This window comes from Stomoxys calcitrans, chromosome 2, assembly GCF_963082655.1.
Source record: "Stomoxys calcitrans chromosome 2, idStoCalc2.1, whole genome shotgun sequence".
Classification (NCBI taxonomy): Eukaryota; Metazoa; Arthropoda; class Insecta; order Diptera; family Muscidae; genus Stomoxys; species Stomoxys calcitrans.
The window spans coordinates 154,560,828-154,588,219 of record NC_081553.1 but is presented as its reverse complement, the minus strand read 5'-3'; the positions used below and the strand labels follow the sequence as shown (position 1 = coordinate 154,588,219).

The window sequence follows — 27,392 nt, the reverse complement described above, 5'->3', positions numbered from 1 at the left end:
ATTTCGCTCCTCAAAGGAAAAAAAATATATCCGTATTTCGGAATAGGTACTACCTATTACAAAAAAAAAAAAATTAAAGCCTTTTGAAGTAGGCTAGAAATGGACTCCAAAGACTCAACATCTGCTGTGGTGGCGTCAGACCGTAGCGTGTTGTCCTCCCCACCTATATGTGTGGGTCCCTTGACACCTGTAGTCGAGAGTAATGCTTCAAGCGCACAACTAGTTGTCAGCTCGTCACAGGTATTCACGCTCCCTAGGAGGCCGCAAAGCTCGACCTTGTGAGAAAGATGGATATCTCCCAGCTCACAAAGGCTACGGTTTTCATCAAGGGATGGGGCAGTAAATTTGCGACGGTACGCATGTTGGGATTCTTGCGCAAGCAAAACGAAGGTTTGATCGCAGAGAAGTGGAAGGTCTTCCAGGGAGGAGAAGGAGGAAGGAACTCTCTTTGTGGTTGGCATTGATCAAATCTCCGTGACAAGTTTGGCTAAGACTAAAGGCATGGCGCACTACGGGCGCAATGCTGTCTTTTTCAAGATTGGGGAGACTAGGATAGGCAGAAATTTTCATTTTGCGACATCAGGCCGTGCAGTGGCAGGTGACTCAACACCGCCCAACAAACAGGGGGCCGACAACGAGACAATCATGGCATCTCTCAATATTGGAAAGACTAGGAGAAGCAAAGATCCTAATACTAAAATATAAGGCAGTGCTGTGGCAAGAGACCCAACACAGCCTAACAAACTGGAACCCGACGACGGACCCATCACCGACTATTCGGAATACTAGGTAAATAAGTAAAGATCCTAATATTGAAACATTAGGCAGCGCAGCGACAGGAGACTCAATGCAAACCTACTCTCAAGAAGCCCATTTACTTAAGATTTGAAAGGATAAGATAGGCAAAGATCCTAGTATTGAAACATCAGGCAGTACAGGGAATGGAAACCCAATACAGCTTAACGAACAGGGACCCGTTACCGACTTTATAAAGAGTCGGAAGACTAGACTAGGTAAAGAACCTAAAACGATAACATCAGGCAGTGCAGTGACAGGAATGTCACTGCAGTCTAAAGAACAGGGAGCAGACGATTAGATCATCACCTACTCCCAAGATGCCCATTTACTGGAGGAACAATGATTAAGGTAATCCTGATAAACCTCCACCGGAGTGAGACTGTTACACACACTCTGATGGAGAAAATCAGCAAAGGCAAGATTCATATTGCCTTAATTCAGGAGACATGGACGACCCGAAACAAAGTTTCTGAACTGAATCTATCAACTACCAATTATTCTATGCTAACACTGGTACTCGGCCGAGGACCTGCGTTATTTGTCATAAAAAATTTAATTCCATATTTTCCCCAGAGTTGTCAACGACGGATGCAACAGTGGTGAGACAGGGAGACCTAACATCACTTTATCTGACTTTCGACTCTCCTACACAGTCACCTTCGCAAAACAGACAGGAAAGGAGGTACTTATAGTGTGCGATGCGAACTCTCATCACATTTCGTGGGGTAGTACCAACATTAATAAGCGGGGCCAAGCCCTGGCAGAATTCTTGAATACTAACGACCTAATAACACTTAATATTGGTAACACCGCTACCTTTGTTAATAGGATTAGGGAGGAGGTATTAGATGTGACGATATGTTCGGAAAATCTAATCGATGAGGTTCAGGACTGGATGGTCTCCATGGAACTCTCTTTCTCTGACCATCGCTACATTAGGTTTAGAATAGCACGGCCAGTGCCGAATCCGATAAGCTTCCGGAATACGTTGAAAACCAACTGGACAAAATTCGGAAGGCTACTCAGAAGAAGATTTGGGCAAGATAATTTAGATTGTCCAAGCATAGAAGACATTGACGAAAATGTCAACAGGATTACGACTGCACTGGTGGGGTCCTTCGAAGATAGTTGTCCTCTTCGGGAATGAAAATCAGCCCATGGAAAACCCTGGATGACCGGAGAGATTCCCAATATTGGGAAAGAGGTCCGCAGACATTTTAACAGAGCACGTCGAAAAAATAGCGAAAGTTTATTGGGATGTGTGTTACACACGGTTCAAGGAATACATTAAGATTACCAGAGCGGCAAAACCTGCCTCCTGGAAGCTTTTCTGCGAACAGGTCGATAGCGTTAATGGCGCCGCCAAGATAAAAAAGTTTCTTTCAAATACCCCTGTCCAAACTGAAACTTTAGTAGACGACATGGGATGAGAGTAGACAACGGAGGACATATTGAGACTTTCGAAGAAAACGCATTTTCCACAGGATACGAAGGGACTCACACCGGAATATAAGGGAGAAAGTGGCACAGGGCACGCCCAAGGGAAATTTTATCGCCACTCCCATAGGTGACCACCTTAAATGACCTACTACGGATGCTGACTGAGGAGGGATTTGAACCCGTCCGCTACGCAGACGATGTTATAATACTTCTAAGGGGTAAGGATCCGAACCAGCTATGCAGATGGGCCGAAAGGGTCTTGCATACGGCATATGACTGGGCTAGACCCAGAGGTCTCAATGTTAACCCAAAGAAGACTAAAATATACCTGTTCACGAGGAAGACGAAGGTGGGCCCATGCAATGCAACATTGTGGAACAGTGAAACGGTCGGTAGGACGGCGAAAATCCTATGGGGGATCCAGATCGTGAGAAGACGAAGCTATTACTGAAAGGAAGTAAGAAGGAGGTCAGTATAGCTAATGGTACCTTGACGAGACACATAGGACTACGAGCTCACTTATGTAAAATCGGTGCGGCAAGTGATTGCATGTTTAGGGCATGCGGGGAGGATGATGAGACGTTGGAGCATTTCCTTTGTCATCGTCCGGCTTTCGCGTCTAACAGATACAGGCACTTAGGTGGAGACACAATACCAGACATGAACCAACTTAGGGGTATGGCATTGAAAGCAATTAAGGATTTTGTAAGTAGCATGGAATTCCTAACTTAAAATTTTCTTGTAAGTGGTTACATTATAGTTTTTAGAGCGCACAACAAACCGATTACTGGATTAGGTGTATGTCCATAATGGCATGGGGCGGATTAATATCTGCACCCTCTTTCAACCTTACCTAACCTAGTTCTCACGTGGACCACCTCCATCAGGAGACAAAGATCCTATCAGTGCAAAGACATAACTACATGATGTGTAAGCAATATCTTTTGGGCTGTTATCGCAGAGAGATGGATAGGTATCCACTGCCCAGAAACCTTAGGCTAGATTTATATAATCTAGACCGTGGGGTCCAGCGATACAATAGAGAACCTCTAGATCAAGCGGTATATCAAGCGGGTCTTGACAACATTCATACAACATTCATTCATATACAAATAGCAGATGCAGTGAGTAGCTACCGGATGAATGTGGTCCTTGGAGAACGACCGCATCAGATTGCACCTGAAGAATTTGACCTTACCCGGCAAACTAGAGTAGTACTGGCGCAACTACGATCCGGCAGATGCAGACGTCTCAATTCATACAGAGCAAGAACTGATGCCAACGCGCAGGATGTATGTCCCGAATGTTAACAGGGTCCACACGACACACGTCACTGCCAGCCAGACCCACTCGACTCAGACCCAGATTCCCCTGGACGCACCCAATCTTAGTCGCAGAGTTCCTAGATCTGGATACTCAACAGAGTCAAGCAGACGAAAGAGAGAACACAACAGCAACACCAATAAGATTAATTGTATTTAAGTTCTCTATTGAGCCATTAGCGTAAAAATCATTTATTTATTTTACATATTTTTGGCTTATACGTTTTTTATATGGAGTTTGACAGTTGTTCACGTGAAAAGCCGAATGGAGTACCAACCCTTAAGCCTGCTTTGGTAATTCATCCAAAACTTCGTTATATTGAATAGACGTCAGGGGTGTTTTATTTACCCATTAAGTGGATATTCTCGCTTAGTTTGTATGAAGAAAAATGCTTTACCCCTCAAGCAAAGCGGCTAATCTTATCGCCTCTTACTATCGCCGTTTATTGAAAGACATCGTGTCATCATTCAATTTGAGTGACAAAATAATAGGAGGAAGAACGCAACAGATTTATTTGCTGACTAAACCTTCTGAAGTGGGAAAATTGCTTAGGATCTTAACTCCGAGAAACATTTATTTAAAATTAAAATTACTTATTTTGTTTGCTTTGGTGATATTTGATTATTTCGGATGTGGTGTCAGTGCTGCCAACGTTAAGGCATAAAGCATTAAGCGGGAAGAGCGTTTTATTTATCCATAAGCTAGCGATTCCGCTGGACTGGTAAAGAAAACACAGCATTCATTTCCATACAATATTCCATGCACTGCTCTGTTTTATTTATGTTTATATATAGTTATATATAATAGTTACCCATATACATTTCCCTCTTTTGCAATACATGTGTAAATAATCTGGCAATGCATATCGTTTATATGCATACAATACCTAGTCATTTTTCATTTTTATAAGTGTAAGAAGAGAACACTAAAACATATACACACGTCCTCTAACTCACTGTTAGAGGAACAATGTATAAGCGACAAGAAATAGGCTAATCAATTGTTGTAAAAGTAAATAAGAATCACTTGGAGTTTGAAAGTTGTCAAGCGTGGACATCACAGTATGTAAATACCTTTGGCAATAATATTTTCCAATTTCAAGTAATAAACACTAGTGAATAAACGGAACAGTAAAGAACAACCTTCAAAGCAACAAATAATTAATTGGCCGTTTGCAACAGGAGTAGACCTCTTGCAACATCTCAGGTCAAATAAACGACTGTTTTATTATCGTCCTTCACGGCTTGCGTTTTCAAATGCTTAAATAAAACAGGGCTTTCATACATATGTCGCATTTTACAATCAATTTGAAGTTTCCTAAAAAATATTGGAGTTATTGGGTTTATATGTTAGATGACATATTGGTGACTCCTAAAACCAAACTGATCTGTGACAACGGCCATTCTAATAAAAACACCGTCCTCATTAGTTCATATTTGCATGTTACTGCTATATTATTATTATTATGCTGTATTAAAATTATTACTAGGAATAAATTCAAATAGTATATGAATAGCATGGAGAATGACTTACCTTCTGGTACAATACTCTTTTCGAATTTAATTGATTGTATATGTATTTGTGATCCGAATTGATCTTTTTCAACGTACGTTACAAAAAGTGAAAAAGTCAAAAGCTTCCTATGACTCAACACTAATATACGCCTACTTTCCAATTGGCAGTCATATATCCAATTTTTGAAATTATCTCTGCAATGACAAACGTAAAATTCTTCTTGCAATAGATAAAGATTTTAATATCTCTTACCTGACTAATGCAGTTAAGGCAACAGCTAAAGGTGGTTTTATTAAAATATATTCCTTGAACGACTTGGGTTCGACACGATTTTTTGATCTGGAAAAAAATATCATATTGTCAATGATTTATTAAACCTAACCTAGGTTATAAAGTGAACAATCAAGCTTAAAGACTTAATGATAGGGTGATCAGTTCGGTATTTGTAAACCGAGATTGAAAATAGAAATCAGTTTAATTAAAATTAACTTTCTTATTGAGATTCCATTGCAGGGTATTGGCCGGCTTTAGACCATTGTTTAATGCTTTCTATTCAAATAATAGTATAGCACAAAACATTTAAAAAGTCAGCAAAAGTGTGTTGCTGATTGAAGGAGACACAACGTTTAAGAAGGCAATTTCTTAGCATGATTGACATCTGAATTTCACCAGGGCTCATTAAAACGACTTGATTCACAACTGCAATAGAACACAAATCAAATCTTATTTTCCTTATTCAAATCCAACTTATCCAACGATGCTAATAGCAACAAACACAAACATCGTTTGCAAAACTCTTTTGTTCTTCGCATGGCGATCGCCCAACGGTTGATTCTGCCGGTGCTGTTTTTATGTATAGGCAATCACCTACACTACATTTGACGTGCCTTTTGTTTAGTTTGTTCGCGCTTTCTTTTTGGGGGTTTGAGATTTTAAGACCAAAAAAGAAAGCGCGAACAGACAAACCAAACAAAAGACACGTTAAATGTAGTGTAGGTCATTATTGCCTATACATAAAAACAGCATTGGCAGAATCAACCGTTAAGCGATCGCCGTGCGAAGAACAAAAGAGTTTTGCAAACCATGTTTGAGGTTGTTGCTATTAGCATCGTTGGATAAATTGGATTTGAATAAGGAACGTAAGATTTGATTTGTTTCTATTGCCCTTATGAGTCAAGTCATCTTAAAGAGCCCTGTTGAAATTCAGATGTCAATCATGCCTTCTTAAACGTTGTGTCTCCTTCAATCAGCAGTCTTTCTTTTATATTTTGATGTTCAGTCGCAACAATAATCTTTGTCGTTAACAAGGTCATCCCTCAGTGAACCAATCTCACATGTTAAGCTAAGGGTTTTTAATGCGGTTATATATGAATCCAGCGACTCGCCGTCCTTTTGCTTCCTCGAGATAAAATTGTGACGTTCCATTGCAATATTCTTCTTAGGCACAAAATATTTATTCCATTTTTTAACTAGATCATCAAATTTTATCGAATCGATGTCTACATTAAACGAATGAAATATCGTTAGGCTGACTGGTCCCATGTAGTATAAAAATAATGCTTCTTTTCTTTGGTCACTCAGCTTTTCCAAGTCCACGCTCGGAGATAAATTTTAAATTTATGATACCAATATTCCCATGCCATAACCATATTACTGTGTTCTAAAACCATACGTTTTATGACTGCAGTAATTGATACATATTGTGGTTGGACAGCGGAAATCGACGTCCCGGCTAATGATTGTTCTGGAGCCATTTTTATTCCAATAAGTGTTTAGTACTTTTTTATATTACTTTCTTTTACGACTTGTCTTTCACATTCTGATAAACTTGCACTTTTTGACTATTTTCTTTTCTATTTTAAGACTTGACGCTCTTAATTTTACCACCTGACACCATGTTGTGTATTTAGCAAGTTATATTTTATTATATAACAAGTAAAAGCGTGCTAAGTTCAGCCGGGCTGAATCTTATATGCCCTCCACCATGGATCACATTTGTCGAGTTCTTTTCCCGGTATCTCTTCTTAGGCAAAAAAGGATATAAGGAAAGATTTGCTCTGCTATTAGAGCGATATCAAGATATGGTCCGGCTTGGACCACAATTGAATTATATGTTGGTGACCTGTGTAAAATGTGAATAGGAAGTGATAATGCATCAATTGATAGACATGTTGATTTAGATGAGATTAATAGGAGTTTCTTGAACATATCTTTTCCTGAGCCAAACGTACATTTCTACGACAGTGAATTTAGTAACGTAAACCATAGTAGTAACAACACCTCACCAGACCTACGTTTTGATCTTGAGCGTTTTGAACAAAGCGATATCGTTAGCGCTGTAGAATCGATTAAGTCTAATGCCATTGGTTCTGATGATATTGACCCAAGATTTTTTAGGATAATTCTACCCTTTATTCTTCCGTATATGTGCCATCTTTTTAACAATATTATTTTAAGGAGTTGCTATCCACAGTCTTGGAAACGGGCAAGGATAGTCCCAATACCAAAGAATAACCAGGAATTTAGGCCAATAGCAATACTTCCATACGTCTCTAAGATAATTGAGACTCTAGTCAACCGAAAAATATCTGAATATATTGCGAATAATTCGCTGCTAACAGATTTTCAATCTGGTTTCCGGCCAAAGCACAGTTGCACTACTGCACTTTTGAAAGTAGTTGAAGATTTAAGGAGTGACAGCGATAAAGTTACCTTTCTTGTTCTTTTAGATCATTCGAAAGCATTTGATTCCGTTGATCCCAATATAATTTGCCTTAAACTGAAACATTTATTTATATTTTCTGAAAGAACAACGGATCTTATATATTCCTATCTTACGAATAGAAGTCAATCGGTATGTGTTGATATCCGCTGTTCTAGTTATCTTCCAGTCTCAAGAGGTGTTCCACAGGGGTCTGTATTGGGCCCACTCCTTTCTTCCCTATATACCAATGACCTTCCTGGACATTTGCGCAACTGTGGTATTCATATGTATGCCGACGACGTACAGCTGTATATGAGCTCCTCGCCGGGGGGCTGATCGATGGCGTACTTCGACTAAATAATGACTTGGATAGGATAAACACATGGGCAAACGCAAACGGACTACTTTTAAATCCAACAAAGTCAAAGTGCCTTGTAATTGGTAGGAATCGGGTGACAATGCCGCCCAATCTTGATGTGGCATGTCATGTCAGTATGACAGTGGCCAGGACCTACGGCGTTTTACGAAACTTATATACGAGTCGACAGTATACCCCTTTGTCAATAAGAATGCTTTTGGCTAGGACATTTATTCTGCCGAAACTATTATACTCTTGCGAGGTTTTTTACGGTTGTGATGTAACTCATAGGAATAAATTGCACGTGGCCTTTGACGATGTCGTTAGATACATTTTTGGTTTGCGTAGAAGAGACCGGGTATCTGACTTTGCCAGACAAGTATATGGTGTCTCTTTTAACTCGTTCCTTAAGATACGCTCGTTGCAAATGATCCACAAGATAATTTATACCAATGAACCGTCATATCTGGCTTCTGTATTGCGTTTTGCAAACTCTACAAGAGGTAAACAAGTAATACAAATACGTTATCAATATCGTGTATCTGAACAACAGTTCTTTGTTAATGCTATACGTCTCTGGAATAATCTTCCCAATAGTATTCAAATTATAAGTAATGAACGACAGTTCAAATCTTTGATTTATAATCATTTTAATTAATTATTTGTTTTGTTTTTTTATAACTATTTACTAATTTATTTTATTAATAACTTTGATTAAATTGTTTAATTTTCTTTAAAGTTTCTTTTTCTTCTTTTTTTTATTTTGTTTTAACCTTTTTTTTACTTAAATATTGTATCAGTAACTTTGCTTAAATTGTTAAATATTTTGTACCAATTATTGTTCTATTTAATTGAAAACTTGTCGAACTCATTGTATTTATCAATTTACCAACCCATGCTTTATATAAGACACTGTCTTTTGTATGGGTTTTATCATAATAAAATACAAATACAAATACAATGTCATCCAAGTTGTTGGACATCATAACAAAACACGTCGTGCAAAATTTCATTCCAATCGGATAAGAATTGCGCCCTCTAGAGGCTCAAGAAGTCAAGACCCAAGATAGGTTTATATGACAGCTATATCTGGTTATGAACTGATTTGAACCATAATTGGCACAGTTGTTGGATATCATAGAAAAACACGTCGTGCAAAATTTCATTCCAATCGGATAAGAATTGCGCACTCTAGAGGCTTAAGAAGTCTAGACCCAAGATGGGTTTATATGACAGCTATATCAGTTTATGGACCGATTTGGACCATACTTGGCACAGTTGCTGGATATCATAACAAAACACGTCGGGCAAAATTTCATTAAAATCGGATAAGAATTGCGCCCTTTAGAGACCCAAGAAGTCAAGACCCTAGATCGGTTTATATCGTAGCTATATCAAAACATGGACCGATATGGCCCATTTACATTCCCAACCGACCTACACTAATAAGAAGTATTTGTGCTACATTTCAAACGGCTAGCTTTACTCCTTCGAAAGTTTGCGTGCTTTCGACAGACAGACGGATGTACATGGCTAGATCGACAAAAAAATGTCACGACGATCAAGAATATATATACTTTATGGGGTCTCAAACGAATATTTCGAGTAGTTACAAACAGAATGGCGAAATTAGTATACCCCCATCCTATGGTGGAGGGTATAAAAAGCATCCACTATATAATCCTTTCGCGTCCAACAGATACCGGTACTTAGGTGGAGACACAATATCAGACATGAACCAACTTAGGGGAGTGGCATTGAAAACAATTAAGCATTTTGTAAGTAGCACGAAATTCCTAACTTAAAAATTTCTTTTTAGAGGTTACTTTATAGGTTTTGGAGCGCACAACAAGCCGATTACAGGCTAAGGTGTATGTCCATAGTGGCATGGGGCGGATTAATATCTGCACCCTATTTTCAACGTAACCTAGCCATATAATCCTAAGAAACACAGGGTGTTAGAAATAGTCTTAAATCTAAAGACGTGTTTACACCACAAGTAGTACCCACAATCCCAGACTATCAACCTAGCATAAAATTGAAAACTTCAGATTGGAATATTCCCAAAAACATTCAGCTTGCAGATCCATCATTTGATAAGCCCGATCGCATAGACATTTTGATTGGTGCTGAACTTTTCTTTGATTTTATGTCAGTTGGACAAATTAAGATTGCTGCAAACTTGCCCGTTTTGCAAAAAAAAAACTTTTTAGGATGGGTAGTTGCTGCTGGAAGTTTTCGTTCACGACAATCTTGTTCGCCAGCTGTTACTTATACCGACCTGAAGGAAGAAGAAGCAGAACTTTCAACAATTATTAAAGGATTTTGGAAAATTGGAAACATTGAACCTATTGTTGAATAGGACACATGTTGTGAAGCCAATTGCCTATTATCAACAATTTCGTCCGACTCCCTACAGGGCAATACTCGATTCGTTTCCCTACTAAAGTCGAAAGCAACGACGTTTAATCCCTAGGTTGCTCTTACCAACAAGCGCTACAACGCCTGAACTCTTTGGAAAAAAATTCAGGCGCCAACCTGAAGTAAAAGCCCAATATACTACCTTTATTCGTGAGTATGCTTTTAAATCGTCATTAATTTCGCCACAGATACCCGAAGCCAAATTTTTTTGCCTCATCATGTGTCCACAAACTGGACAGTACATCGACTATGTTGAAAGTAGTTTTTGACAGTTCGGCCAAACCATATCAGGAATGTCATTAAACGATATTCTATACGCTGCGCCCATCATACAACCAAAATTGTTTAATACACTCATCAGGTGCACATTTTTAAAGGTGGCGTTGAGTGGGGATATTTGCAAAATATACATGTGTGTACGAGTATCCCATCCTGATGACTATCTTCAGCGCATCTTCTGGCGAGAAAATGGAGGAAGTAAAAGTCTACAAATTAAACACTGTCACGTATTGTACAAAACCAGCAGCATTCTTGGCCATTCGCGCAATGCACCAACTCTCCATTGATGGAAGAGAAACGTTTCCATATTGGCGCTAAGATTTTTCATCCAGATTTTTATGTTGACGATTGTTTTCTGGAGGCAATTTTTTAATTCGTAAGTGGTGTTCAAGTGAGCCAGCCGTTCTTGAGGGTGTTTCGGTTTCAGATTGTGAGCAGTTTCTAAAATACCATGATGGTACAGACATCACGAAAACCCTTTGGCTAATTGGGATCCTAAAAGTAATAACTTTACTTTTTCGTTCAATCCCATTGATGATTGGAAGGTGGTAACCAAGCGCACCATACTGTCATCTATTGCCCGACATTATGATCCTTTAGGCTTGATTGGACCAATTATCACGCAGGCAAAAATCTTCATTCAGGAAGCAAAATTTGGATTGGAATGAAAGTCTGCCTCAAACGTTACATTTATCGTGGCTCGATTATATTAGCAAATTCGATTCAGTTCATCGATTAACATTATCATGCTTCGTTTCGGTAACCTTCGCTTCCATTCAAATTCATGGCTTTTGTGATGCCAGTTTAGCTGCCTACGGCGCATGCGTATATGTGCGCTCTGAAATGGATGACAATGTCAAATTTTGTTTTTTAAGCTCCAAGAGTTTCGCCTTTAAAAACGTCGAAAATTCCAAACCTTGAACTCTCAGCTGCATGTCTTCTATATGAGCTCGTGGATAATATAGTTAAAACCTTTTTTTTTTTCGCTGCAATGTATTTTGTTGGTCCGACTCGATGATAGTATTATCTTGGCTAACTTCAAACATCAATATTTTCGTCTCAAATGGAGTTTCTCGGATTCAGTCAATCGAAACAACAATGTCATGGCGCTATGTTCCTACGAAACTTAACCCAGCTGACATTTTATCAAGAGGCGCAACTCCTGAAGTGCAGCTTAAATCGTCCTTGTGCAATAATGGACCGAATTTTCTTTTGAGGGAATCTACTGTTCGGCCTGGTAGTACAGAATACTTGAAATCTAGGACAAATCCTAGCAGAGAAGGAATGTGTTTCTAACAACTACATTAACCGCATTCTCGCATCTGCAATCGGCTTATTACGATCGAGTTTCTCATTTTTTGGATTCGAAACTTCGAACAGGAAAGTGCAAGTGCAGCAATTTACCTATCGTAAATAACAAAATTTAGTCTAATTTCAAGAAACTAGGCTAAAAATAGGACATCGAAGTATTTATTTTGTAAAATAAAAAATAATTTTAATATATTCACATTTTTGGTTCCTTAAATTGAACAAAAATTAATTGCCAAACACGGCAAAGTAAATTATCTACAAACATTACCAAATCAAAAGTTGTATCATTTAACCACTAAATTTAAGGCAGCAGCATATTTTTCAAGGAAAAGGCTCTGACCTTATCCAATTGTACTTTAGCTGTTGTTCTCCTTGTGCCTGCCCGAAAAAACAAACATCAAACAAGTACCATTGGCTGTGTTAGAGGCGACCTAATCCAAATAATTGTCTTTCACATAAAACAGCAGTTTATAGTGTAAAAACCATAACATATCGTTAAAAAATTGCATATTGTTTAGAACGTGTTTTATTTATGTTTTTTAGTAGTAATAACATTTTTTTAGCAACCACCATTTGCTTTGTTTATCTTTGAGATGGCAAAATATGCTCGGAATATCAATTTTTCTTCCCCGAAATCGATAGGTTAGGTAAGGTTAGGTTGAAAAGAGGGTGTAGATATTAATCCGCCCCATGCCACTATGGACATACACCTAAGCCAGCAATGGGCTTGTTATGCGCTCTAAAAACTATAAAGTAACCTCTAAAAAGAAAATTTTAAGTTAGGAATTCCGCGCTACTTACAAAGTCCTTAATTGCTTTCAATGACACTCCCCTAAGTTGGTTCATGTCTGATATTGTGTCTCCACCTAAGTACCGGTATCTGTTGGACGCGAAAGCCGGGCATTGTCAAAGGAAATGCTCCAACGTCTCATCATCTTCCCCGCATGCCAAACATGCTATCACTTGCCGCATCGATTTTACATAAGTGAGCTGGTAGTCCTATGTGTCCCGTTATGATATCAATAGCTATACTCTCCTCCGTACTGATTTTCGTCGTTCTACCGACCGTTTCGCTGTTCCACAATGTTGCATGCGCATTCGTCGCCCACTCCCTTAACTCGGACTACGTCAACCCGAAAGGCTTCGGGTTAACCAATTATATTTATTGACAACAGTCCTCTGGCCTTCACCGCCAAATCGTCTGCCCTTTCATTTCCCCTTACTCCGTTATGGCCCGGCACCCAAACGATGCGGATTTTCCCATCCTCAGAGAAGGAAAATATCAATTTTTCTTTTTTTTAACAAATTACGATCGATCGGAAAATAATCTTCAAACAAAAGCTCGCTCGATAGCAGATGCCAGCATTAGGCCCCAGTGTAAGTATCAACTCATTTTCAAAAATGCAACGAAGATACATAGTTAAATTTATATTTTCTAAATTGAGAGGTTGTTGTTGTTGAAGCCACATTTTCATGTGGAGGTGGCGACCCTATTCAAGCTTCTGTAGGGGAGCAAGCTCGTTCCGGTCAAAAGTACCGATCGCCGCGGGAACATTGTGGCCATTAGTTATTTAAAGGCGCCAATAACTCGCTTTGTTATTGGGTTGCCCAAAAAGTAATTGCGGATTTTTCGTATAGTCGGCGTTGACAAATTTTTTCACAGCTTGTGACTCTGTAATTGCATTCTTTCTTCTGTCAGTTATCAGCTGTTACTTTTAGCTTGCTTTAGAAAAAATGTGTAGAAAAGGTATATTTGATTAAAGTTTATTCTAAGTTTTATTAAAAATGCATTTACTTTTTTTAAAAAAATCCGCAATTACTTTTTGGGCAACCCAATATATCATATCGAGCATCATAGGATTGTCCGCAGCTGTCATAGCAGCTTCTCCGTATGGAGCATTCCACTATCCCCAACCTGTGGACGCGCCCACTAGCTCGCAGCTTAGCTTCTCGTGACAGCAATGAACACCACAAAGATTAGATCTTAATGTCCCAGCCTGTGTGGTGCTCACAGCTATCCCATACCGGGAAATTGATAGGTCCTTCTGAAAAGTTAACCCCAGATGACATCAAACCAGGAAGAACCCTTTTTGATGCATGTCTCGCCATTATATTACTAATGCTACGTTTGCATCTTCGCCTGTTTTTCGACGAAAGCAATGCATCTTGAGGTCGCACAGGACCTATCAACGCCTTCATTTTTATGCGCTCTTCGATGATCTGTTTCCATTAAAGGCAAGCCAAGCCCACTATGGTCGGGCAATGCAACAAATTTCGTCGCTCAATGAACTGATGGAAATGTTCTTGACGTAGTTACATTTAAACGCAGTCCATGAACAGTGTCTTAATGATGGTATTGAATGGAAATTTGTTCCACCCAGGTCGCCTCACTTCGGAGGGCTCTGGGAAGCAGATGTAAAGTCCGCCAATATCAGCAGTCTTAAATTCTCGCCCATTGTGTCCTCTATCAGAAGACCCATATGATTTGGATGTATAGACACCTGGAAACTTTTTAGTGGACGCTCCACTTATCTCTATCCCAGAACCGAATATGACGTGGATAAACTTCGGCCGTCTCAATAGCTGGCAAAAGTTCTCGGAATTTCAACAAATTTTCTGACGAAAATAGTGTAACTCATACCTTTTTCTCTTTCAAGAGCGAACAAAATGGCAAGCAACGGGTGAAGGCATTTCCTTAGGAAGTTTGGTGCTCATTAAAGACCACAATCTATCTCCACTTAAATGGTAATTGGAACGAGTTATTGAAATTATCAAAGGTCAAGATGTAGTTGCTCGAGTGGTGAGGTGAACTTTCGAACTAGCTGTGGCATCTTCAAGCAAGCGGTAACAAACATAGCCTTGCTTCCTATTTATTATTTGGTTCAAGCCCCAAGTACTTCAACTGTGGGAGTGTTAACCGCAAGTCCGGCCCTGTATTGCATAAATGCACTTGCTCGTGCACTGCACTCTCATTGTTGTTGTTTAATAAAACTGCATTGTTTGGTACCTGCAAGCAGTGCAACAATACATACAACCTCATTAACTTACATACTTCCTTTGTACATCTAAGCAGTTACCAGTCTATTTGTAGCTTCTTTTGCATATGCTGGTCAATTCTCTTGTATGTATGTTTGAAAAAAACTTTTTTGACATAAACCTTTTTTATGGCAAATGAATTCTGTCATTTTTTTGGAACATTTTTGCATTTCTTAAATTTTTATACCATTCGTTGAAAATAAGCAGTCGAATAAAGTTTAAGTTTAAATCAGAGCTTTGTGTACAATATAAAAACTTTAAACCTTCGCTTTTTTATTTTTGAAATAATAGCCTGTAAAAAAAATATTAGAGGCTCAAGCAATGTTCTTCCGACTCATGAAATCCACTATCTCGTCGATCTTGCCTCTTAGACCATTGTAATTCAATTGCAAAAAGATGCACTTCCCGGCACCGGCTTGGCAATATTGGGGCTACTATTGCGTATATTGCCGCACGGGAGAGGTCGGGGGATAGTCTGACGACGAGGACGCAGGAGGACGCTTGTGACCCACTGCTGTCTATGTTCGCACAGCACCTTGCAACATATTCAGTGTGACTATATTCCTGTAGTGACGTAAGGCCAGAACAAGTTCGGAAATGTACCCACTCCATGAAACCGGTTACACCTCACCGACACCGACCGATGATGAAGGCGGTTCTGCCAAACCGAACAGACTCCAAACCGAAGGGACTCCGGGATGTGCCTCTCCCATGACGAAAAAGGACGAACACGTACACTGAGGCTAGTCGCGTTTTAATGTGCTCTTCGATTTTTTACTATTCGAAAAAATGGATTAAGGAAACCGCATTAACTTTTGTGTAACCAAAAAACGCGTTTCAGAAGTGTCTCGAAGATTGGAAAAACGGAAAATTTTTGAAAAATTATCTTAGGGGGATTTCTTTAAAGGGTGTAAGATGGCTATTGATGAATAAATAAATAAACAAAAAATTAAAATAACGGCTATTTTTTATCAGAACTCGTATATTTTGTTAGGTCTCAGATCATTACTTCGATGAGTTACAAACGGAAGGACGATGTTAGTATTACTTTGAAGGGGACAAGATTGTTGATAAATAAAAAAATACTTTTTGAAAAACTTTAAAATAACGGTTATTGTTTGATCAGCCCTCGTATAGTGAATTGGGAGTCCAAATTCGTTATAGCCCATAATTTGGCTCCATTTTAAACATTGAAGAACATAGCTTGACCTTTTTTGCTATTTTTGTGTTTCCTTTCACTTTTTCTGTCTGAACTGTAATTTTGTGAACGTTCATCAATAATTTTTAATCTAAAAATGATAAAATCGTAGGATTTTCTGTTCAATTCAATGTTCAATGCGGTTGGGGCGCTGGGCCAGTAACCCGCCCCCAGAAAACTACAAGAAAAAAAGGATTAGTAAAAACGGACGCCCCCCAACGTTGTCGACCCACGCAAACGACAAAAGGACCATGATTTGCGGATCTGCACCTGAAATGTCCGCACTCTTTATAGAGAAGGTGCAGTATACGCGCTGGCAGATGTATTGGAGAAGTACAAGGCAGATATTACCGCCGTACAGGAAGTGCGATGGCGTCACTACAACACCAAACGGTGACGAACTATACTACAGCTGCAATAACACGAGGCATGAATTTGGCTGTGGATTTGTGGTTAGTCGGAGACTGAAACACCTTGTTTCCAGCTTTACTCCGGTGGATGAGAGGCTAACAACAATCCGCATAAAAGCCAAATTCTTCAACATCAGCCTTATTTGTGCCCATGACCCGACGGAAGACAAGGACGAGCAGACCAAGGATATTTTCTACGAGCGCCTAGAAAGGGAATATGACCGCTGCCCCGCCCATGATATTAAAATCGTTCTGGGAGATTTTAATGCGAAAAAAGGGGAAGGAAGACATTTTTGGTCCAACAGTCGGAAAGTTTAGCCTCCACGAGATAACGTCCAGTAATGGGTTGAGGCTGATAGATTTCGCCGCGGCAAAAAACATTGTAGCACCAGATTGCAACATAAAAATATTCACAAAGCCACATGGTTGTCACCCGATCAAAACACGAGAAACCAAATTGATCACGTTGTGATAGATGGAAGATATTCATCCAGCGTGTTAAATGTACGATCGATCCGTGGAGCGAATATAGATTCGGATCATTACCTACTTGCAACAAAGGTTCGCACCCGTTTGAACATGGCGAGGAAAATACGATATGACACTGCATGGAAACTGGACATTGAAAAGCTGCAAACACAACAAATGGCAGCTGCATACTCCACTCGACTGACCCAACTTCTTGATGAAAGCACTCCTTGTTCCGATGAAATAATGGCGCAGTGGCAAACTATTGCCCACTCCACAAAAAATGCTGCGAAATCCGTACTTGGGAACCGGAAGCCTCCTCCAAGAAACCCATGGTACGACCAAGAGTGTCGAGATGCTACTGAAGCCAAGAGTGCGGCATATAGAGCAACCCTGCAATCAGTAGCAACGCGCCAGATGAAGGAGAGGTATTGGGAGAAAAGGAGAGAGGACGTTTCTCCTCTATTCCGCAGGAAGAAAAAGGAACTGGAAAGACGTGAGTCTGAGCGAATTGAGATGTACAGGAGTCAGAATGAAGTCCGGAAATTCTACCAAAGAATTAAACATCAAACCGATGGCTTTGGTGCAGGCACATCCTCCTGCAGAGACAAAGAAGGAAATCTGGTAACTGACACAGATAACATGCTAAGGATATTGGAAGAACATTTTACCCAACTGCTAGTGTCCGATGTTGGCGGCGAAGAGGATACCGCAGAACCAATCCCTGACTGTTTACCTCCTAGTCAGAATGAGGTCCAATTAGCAGTGACCCGACTAAAGAACAACAAGGCAGCAGGAGCCGACGGGTTACCCGCTGAACTGTTTAAGGCCGGAGGCGACACGCTGATAAGGCATATGCATCAGCTTATCTGCGCAACCTGGCTAGAAGAACGCATACCCGATGATTGGAATGTGCCAACTACAGAGGAATAAGTCTCCTCCCCCTCGCATAGAAGATACTCTCCAGCGTACTGTGTCAAAGATTAAAACCTAAAGTTAATGGGATAATTGAGCGCTATCAATGCGGCCACCCTGGACCAGATTTTCACACTGTGCCAAATCCTGGAAGACCCGAGAAGGAGAAATCAACAACTACCATCTCTTTGTTGACTAAAGGTAAAAGGTATTTAAAGCCATGTCTGAGTTTGGTATCCCTGCAAAATTAATAAGACTTTGCAGGATGACACTTGCTGAAACGCATTCTTCAGTAAGAATATGAAAGAATCTCTCGGATGCATTTAATACCAATCGAGGTTTCAGACAAGGGGATAGACTACCGTTTGATCTCTTTAATATCCTGCTGGCACACTAATCACAAGGGAATACATGCTACTCGCCTATGCCCACGATATCGATATCATAGGTCGGTCACCGGAAATGGTAACTGCTGCCTTTGAAAGAATCGAAAGAGAGTCAGTGAAAATGGGTCTGGCAGTAAATGGAGATAAGTCGAAATGAATGGTTTCAACTCCCAAAACGCATTGTAACACCGATCAGATAAAGAAAATGGAGAAAGTTGGGAATCACAACTTAGAGTTAGTCTGCAACTTTATCTACCTCGGCACGGCCGTAACCGACACCATTTTTGAGATAAAGCGAAGAATAATACTGGTAAACAGATGTAACTTGGGATTAATTAAACAGTTTAGAAACAAGGCCACCTCTCGACAAACAAAGATTACACTATACAAGACACTGATACCACCTGTGTTGTTATATGGTTCTGAGGCATGGGTACTTATGAAAGCAGATGAGGCAGTGCTTGGAGTATTTGAGAGAAAGATTCTTCGTAAAATATATGGACCAGTTTGTGTTAATGGAGAATATAGGCGACGTATGAACCACGAGCTGTATGAGCTGTAAGACGACGATAGCATAGTTACACGCATCAAAAGCCAACGCAGCCGGCTAGGTCATGTTGTCAGCATGGATGAAGAAGCTCCAGCAAAGAAGTCTTTTGAAGGCAAACACGGTGGTACACGCAAACCGGGAAGACCAAAAGCAATCCCATGGAAGCCGGTTGTACGTACCGGATTGGTTGAGGGCTGCCGCCTCAATGTACAACACACTGTTACAACAACAACAACAAAAAGCCAGATGGAAAGACCAAGTGGTGGGAGACACCTCGAAACTTGGTGTCACAGATTTTTGAATGAGTGCAGAAGATCGAGGCGCTTGGAACGCTTTTCTACGTTCGGCTAGTGGCACATATGTTTTGCCATAGCCAATTAAAGTAAAGTAAAATGGCAAACCGAACATGTCCGGGTAAACGGAACAGGGTCCGGGATTCTCTTCAATCCCGGCACGGACCAGAAGCTTGCGGAGAAGGCATTCCAGGATGTTCCTTTCCCTAACTAAAAAAAGGATTAACGCGTACACTGAGTACATGAAGTGGTTCCATGGGATCAATTCAGTACGCAGATATGTATGGGATTTGATTGAACCATATCAAATTTGTTGTACTTGGGTATTTTTCTATGAGATGGATAAAAATAATGGGATGTGTAAAGTACAGTAAATGAATATAAATATTAAACGTACCTCAACTTTGATTTTAACAAATTTCCAATTGTAATTATGAAGGAGTCATCATCCGCCTTCTCTTCAGAGACGTTATGTATATTCGTAATTGTGCGATCCAAACTAATACGATGCCATAACTTATTAACGTCCGCAATTTGGGGACGACTACGCATCCGCTTCAAATGTTCAATGTCCAAAATTGGTAATTCTGAAGACGGTTGCAAAACAAAAGATCTGGATAAATTATCAATACTTTCGTTTTGGAATGAAACTTGACATTCTCTACATTTCCGACAGATTTTATTCGTCATTTCGTTTACCCCATAACTTTTATGAGAAGATTTATCAGGCTCGGCAATTAAATCTATGCATTCAACACAGAACTCGTTTTCGCCTTTTTCATTTAATTGTCTGCCATATGAGGGTTTTGACTCATAGCTCCTGTCATCATGCTTAGGTTCTTCTAGTTCACATTCATCTTCCGATAGAGTTTTTACCAAGCTAAGCTTTGTTTGATCTATATTCTCTAATGTAAGATCTATGTAATGCTTCTGGAAATTTTTGCCTTCAGTTTCTTCGATGCCAGTACAAGATGTTACATTAGTTGGATTTTCCATACTTTTTAACTGATTGGTAAAATATGCCGAAACATCAGATATTGTGACGACATTGTCCTCAAATATTAAATCTGGCTCACAATGTACTAGAGTATGTGATGGCGGGCCCCTATGTTCAATTCTCGGTTCGATATATGTTGCAATTGTTGCCTTTCGTACTTCTGGAATACTATTTGAGGGGCTTTCAACAATTTCATAACTATATTCATTATTTTTTGTTGGACTTGGTATATTTTTGTGGCCTGTATATTCTGGGTTTTGTTTTTTTGTTAATCCTACTTCACTTGCTTTTTCGTTGCACCTTTTAATACAATTTGATTCGTCAATGCCGCAATCTGAGAATAGCAAAGTTTGCCTCTTTTTTGCCTTAGACGCCACAGGAGTTAAACTATAAGACAACCTTTTCATTGAAAGTTCATCATAAAAGCTCTTATTTTCAATGCTCATAGATTTCTCTTTAATATACTCATCCGAGTCAGTTGAGTGAAACGTCCGTTTTTCGTATGCCAGAAACTCTGTTAGTGATTTGTGTGGAGTAGCATCATATAAGATATCGACATTGACTGGTTTAAAAAATCGATCATGCGTTTTGTTCGATGGGCTGATGAAGTTGCAAGTTTGGACGTCTCCAATGCATTTCTTTTTTTCTGTGTTCATAGATGTCGCTTCTAGTTGCCCCCCTCGTCCTGAATTGGCGGTTTCATTATTTTTCCCAAGTCGATTCAATAATTTTCCGTCTTTCATTTGTAACGCAACTTCATCATCTTTCTGGCTATAATTGTCTTCCTGAACATTTCGGTAAATACTTTTAACTTCCACGCTTTCTTTATCGGATTTTACAATATTTAAATGAATTTCAACAGCATTAGAAATTTGTTGAAGGCATTTATTTCCCCTTACAAATTGATCATCTAAGCAATTTGTATGTTTCTCACGCACTCCCTTGGAAGGTGATTTCAAGTAGTCCTGATTTGTTGTTTGTGTGCAACCATGTACAACCATGTCATGCTTTATCAAATTTCTGCAGTTCTTGTTCGCACAGTCACATTTCGCATTCTTTTCACTTTTACAATTAGGCTTTGCGACCCCAAGCCAAGGTGAAGTTTGGAAAAAATCTTCTACATCCATTTGATCATGTAAAAGCAATGTGCAGCAATTTTCATTTGTCTTCGTGTTTTTGAGACTTTTCTTCAAATTTATTTCTTTTTCTGGTGATATTGTGTTCTCCCGATCTACATCAGATTTCTTTTGATCAGTATTTGGCATAGACTCGTCCAACTCCATATCGTGATGCACGAGGATTGTTGAACGACCTTTATAGATTTTGCTTCCGTGTTTTGTGAAATCCGTTGGACATTGGTGTAACGAAGTTTCCGATTCATTATCGTAAGACATATCTGACAAATTTGTTAGATTTTTATTGTTGATCTCTTCGATGTTGGCACTATTACTTTTTAACCAATTAGCGTTTTTTGTACCATTGGATATTTTATTCATCTCATTACTAAAGGAAGATTCTTCATCATATAGCCCATAATCGAAGTTAATTTCTTTGCTAGAAATCGGAGTTAAAGGCGCATCTTCAACAAAGCATTCAGCGACGTGCTTAGTGCTTTGCTTAGACATATCAATGGACTGATTTATAACACTCGTAGAATCAATAACCACATTTTCTCTATAGTTAAACATTTCAGAAACATCATCTATTTCCATTGCTTCAAGTCTAGCCAAAGTTTTGCGATTTCTTACATTTGTAGATTGGTCAGTTGGATATTCTGGATTAGTTTGACAATTGTCAACACTAAATTTCTGTAATAAAATCTTCCTTTCAGCGTTGTTAATATTTGTATTTACTACGCCTTTTACGTTTTCATCTTCTGAATCGCATTTACCAATTTTCGAAACATGATTACCAACGAAGGACTCTTCGGTTGTGCCATCAAATAGATTTGATGGGCAACTTTTCTTCGTGACAATTTCTTGACTTTGACATACTTTTCCTAAAAAACATGATGATTTACCACCTTGAGTCTCGTCCAAATCCATTTCTTTCTTTTGATATGATGTTTTTCTTGTATCGCGTTCATTGTGACAACTAATTTCCATAACATCCGGAGTATGTATTAGTGAGCTGGCCGGAATACATCTACTCAGCGAATTATAAGATAAATTGTTGTCCGGCATGATTGAATCACTATTTAAGTATATAGCTTGTCTCTTGTCAACATCCTCGGTGTATTCAGAACAAGTTTTGGAGCCTTGGTTTCCATTGGATACTGATGAGGAGCTTTTCAGTTTGGAATCCAAACACAATGTAGAACTTTTCCTGAAATGAAAAAAAAAACATTTAGAATCGTATGCAAAATGTCAAATACTTCAGTGCAAGTTAAAACTATTATATAGAGAGTGGTTTATTTTGGTATGGGCTCTCAACTCATTGTGGAAGTAATTATTATTACAATTTTTTTTTTAATTTTGCCAACAAGCAACAAATTTATGTGGAAGAGTGGTTCTAGTGCTTTCTCAACTGCCCCTGGATCTGGTTGCGTAAAGAATTTCATCATCACAAGATCGAACGAATCTTGTAAGGACGAACTACTGGCGAACTCAGAAGACGACGTCAACGCAACAGCGATGGAAGTTCTGAATCCTGTTTCTGCAAATAAATCTCCACCATTCCTTCTGATGGCAGAAGGATTTGATGTGGTTCTTATCCAAGAATGGTTCGTGAACTTAGAATTTCTAGATTTAAACTACTCAAGGGTATGGGGAATGGATCACACAAAGCTGCATTTTTGCAAAGAGTTAGGCTTCCGTCGCACTGTTGCCAAGTCGAAAAATCTTGGAAATAATTTTAGAACTTATGAACGGATATATGCAGATATGTACACGAAACTTAACGTAGTCAATGTTGTGGTGTTTTCCAATAAGGGCAATAGTTAGTCCAGAGGCTGATTCATGAGGCTTGAAATTTGGTCACCTCGAACATTTCACATTTTGAATTACTCGTCAAACAGTCATTTATATTAAATTTCGTGTACATATCTCTATCCGTCCAAAAGTTCCAGAATTATTTCTAAGATTTTTTGATTTGGCAAAGCTGTTGGTTTCCCTCATGTCACACGATTTAAGGATGCCACTTTTAAGCCGTTTGGCTGCATGTTACTGGGTTAGATTAGGATGGAAAGAGGTTGCAGATATTAATCCGCCCCATGCCACTATAGACATACACCTAAGCCAGAAATCGGCTTATTGTGCGCTCTAAAAACTGAAAAGTAACCTCGAAAAAGAAAATTTTAAGTTAGGAATTCTTAATTGTTTTCCATACCACTCCCCTAAGTTGGTTCATGTCTGGTATTGTGTCCCCACCTAAGTACTGGTGTCTGTTAGCCGCGAAAGCCGAGCATGCTCCAACGTCTCGTCATCTTCCCAACATGCCCAACACATGATCTCTCTTGCCGCACCGATTTTACATAAGTGAGCTCGTAGTCCTATGTGTCCCGTTATAACACCAAAAGCTATACTGACCTTCTTACTTCCTTTCAGTAATAGCCTCGTCCTCTCCGGATTACCCATAGGATTTTTGCCGTCCTACCGACTGTTTCGCTGTTCCACAGTGTTACATGAGCATTCATCGCCCACGTTCTGAACTCGGACTGCGTGGACCCGAAAGGCTGCGGGTTAACCAAGTTTATCGGCGGCAGTTCTCTGGCCTTCACCGCCAAATCGTCGGCCCTTTCATTCCCCCCTACTCCGTTATGTCACGACAACCAAACGATGCGGATTGTGCCATCCGCAGAGAAGGCGGTAATATCCTTCTTACAATGCAAGACTCCAGGCCGATACGAGATGATTATGAGCACCACACATGCTGGAACTTTGAGCTCCGGGCGGTCAGCGATTTTTGAGAGGAGAGTCTCAGTGAGGAGTCAGGTGGCACTGGGTCTTAATTAAATACTGAGTGCCAATGATACTCGAGATGACAAGGCGAGTTATTTGCGCCTTCAAATAACCAATGGCCAACATCAGCGTCTGTTCCCAGGTTAGGGGGGGCTGGCGGTGAGCGTCGGATCTTGGACCAAGCGGCTCGCCACAACGAGGGATACGTGTGCAATCCCACAAAACCAATGCGGTTGGGACGCTGGGCCAGTAACCCGCCTCCGGAAAACTATGAGAAATAAAGGATTAGTAAAAACGGACGCCCCCCAACGTTGACGACCCACGCAAATGAAAAAAGGGCCATGATTTGCGGATCTGCACCTGGAATGTCCGCACTCTTTATAGAGAAAGTGCAGCATCCGCGCTGGCGGATGTATTAGAGAAGTACAAGGCAGATATTACCGCCGTACAGGAAGTGCGATGGACAGGGAATGACGTCACTACAACACCAAACGGTGACGAACTATACTATAGCTGCTATAACACGAGGCATGAATTTGGCTGTGGATTTTTGGTTAGTCGGAGACTGAAACACCTTATCCCCAGCTTTGCTCGGGTGGATGTGAGGCTAGCCACAATACGCATAAAAGCCAAATTCTTCAACATCAGCCTTATTTGTGCCCATGCCCCGACGGAAGATATAGACGAGCAGACCAAGGATATTTTCTACGAGCGCCTAGAAAGAGAATATGACTGCTGCCCCGCGCATGATATTAAAATCGTTCTGGGAGATTTTAATGCGAAAATAGGGAAGGAAGACATTTTTGGTCCAACAGCCGGAAAGTTTAGCCCCCACGAGATAACGTCCAGTATTGGGTTGAGGCTGATAGCACAAGATTTCAACATAAAAATATTCACAAAGCCACATGGTTGTCACCCGATCAAAACACGAGAAACCAAATTGATCACGTTGTGATAGATGGAAGGCATTCATCCAGTTAGATGTACGATCGATCCGTGGAGCGAATATAGATTCAGATCATTACCTACTTGCAGCAAAGGTTCGCACCCGTTTGAACTTGGAGAGGAAAGTACGATCTGACACTGCACGGAAGTTGGACATTGAAAAGCTGCAAACACAACAAATGGCAGCGGCATACTACACTTGACTGACCCAACTGCTTGATGAAAGCACTCCCACTACATGGAAAAAAAACGCGAAATCCGTACTTGTGTACCGGAAGCCTCCTCCAAGAAACCCATGGTACGACCAAGAGTGTCGAGATGCTGCTGAAGCCAAGAATGCGGCATATAGAGCAACCCTGCAATCAGTAGCAACGCGCCAGATGAAGGAGAGGTATCGGGAGAAAAGGAGAGAGGAGAAACGTCTATTCCGCAGAAAGAAAAAGGAAATGGAAAGACGTGAGTGTGAGCGAATTGAGATGTACAAGAGTCAGAATGAAGTCCGGAAATTCTACCAAAGAATTAAACATCAAACCGATGGCTTTGGTGCAGGCACATCCTCCTGCAGAGACAAAGAAGGAAATCTGGTAACTGACACAGATAACATGCTGAGGATATGGAAAGAACATTTTACCCAACTGCTAGTGTCCGATGTTGGCGGCGAAGAGGATACCGCAGAACCAATCCCTGATGATGGTATAGAATGTTTACCTCCTAGTCAGAATGAGGTCCAAGTAGCAGTGGCCCGACTAAAGAACAACAGGGCAGCAGGAGCCGACGGGTTACACGCTAAACTATTTAAGACCGGAGGCGACACGCTTATAAGGCGTATGCATCAGCTTATCTGCGCAATCTGGCTGGAAGAACGCATACCCGATGATTGGAACCTCAGTATACTATGTCCCGTACACAAGAAAGGAGACAAGACGGAATGTGCCAACTACAGAGGAATAAGTCTCCTCCCCATCGCATACAAGATACTGCCGAGCGTACTGTGTGAAAGATTAAAACCTAAAGTCAATGAGATAATTGGGCCCTATCAATGCGGCTTTAGACCTGGTAAATCCACCCTGGACCAGATATTCACACTGCGCCAAATCCTGGAAAAGACCCGAGGACAAATCAACACCTACCATATCTTTGTTGACTACAAAGCCGCCTTCGATACTCCTTTACGTTCAAAGGTATTTCAAGCCATGTCTGAGTTTGATATCCCTGCAAAATTAATAAGACTCTGCAGGATGACACTTGCTGATACGCGTTCCTCAGTAAGAATATTAAAGAATCTTTCCGAACCATTTAATACCAAACGAGGTTTCAGACAAGGAGACAGCCTATCGTGTGATCTCTTTAATATCCTGCTGGAGAAGATTATACGAGATGCGGATGTGAATAGATATGGCACACTAATCACAAGAGAACACATGCTACTCGCCAATGCTGACGACATCGATATCATAGGTCGGTCACCGGAAGTAGTAACTGCAGCCTTTGAAAGAATCGAAAAAGAGTCAGTGACAATGGATCTGGCAGTAAATGGAGATACGACGAAATGGATGGTTTCAACTCCCAGAAAGCCTTGCACAACCGAGCAGATAAAGAAAATGGAGAATGACACCAGTTTTGAGATTAAGCTAAGAATAATACTGGCAAACAGATGCTACTTTGGACTAAGTAAGCAGTTTAGAAACAAGGCCACCTCTCGACAGATTAAGATTACACTATACAAGACACTGATATTACCCGTGCTGTTATATGGTTCTGAAGCATGGGTACTTGTGAAAGCAGATGAGACAGTGCTTGGAGTATTTGAGAGAAAGATTCTTCGTTAAATATAAGGACCAGTTTGCGTTAACGGAGAATATAGGCGACGTATGAACCACGAGCTGTATGAGCTGTATGACGACGATAGCATAGTTACACGCATCAAAATACAACGGCTGCGTTGGCTAGGTCATGTTGTCAGAATAGATGAAGAAGCTCCAGCAAAGAAGTCTTTTGAAGGCAAACACGGTGGCACACGCAAACCGGAAAGACCAAAAGCACGATGGAAAAATCAAGTTGTGGCAGACACCTCGAAACTTGGTGTCAGAGATTTTAGAATGAGCGCAAAATATCGAGGCGCTTGGAACACTATTCTACGTTCGGC

General features: G+C 40.2%; 1 protein-coding gene across 4 annotated transcripts in view; it reads right to left on the bottom strand.

Annotated features, from left to right (window-relative positions):
* LOC106091123 (uncharacterized) overlaps positions 1-27,392 on the bottom strand; it is an 82,855-nt gene that overhangs the window by 6,796 nt on the left and 48,667 nt on the right. For all 4 annotated transcript variants that reach the window (XM_059361870.1, XM_059361871.1, XM_059361868.1 and 1 more), the window contains exons 5-7: positions 19,803-22,727; positions 5,329-5,415; positions 5,095-5,270 (exon numbers count right to left, since the gene is read on the bottom strand). In XM_059361870.1, coding sequence (XP_059217853.1) covers positions 5,095-5,270; positions 5,329-5,415; positions 19,803-22,727 — 3,188 coding nt within the window. The remainder of the gene's footprint in view (positions 1-5,094; positions 5,271-5,328; positions 5,416-19,802; positions 22,728-27,392) is intronic.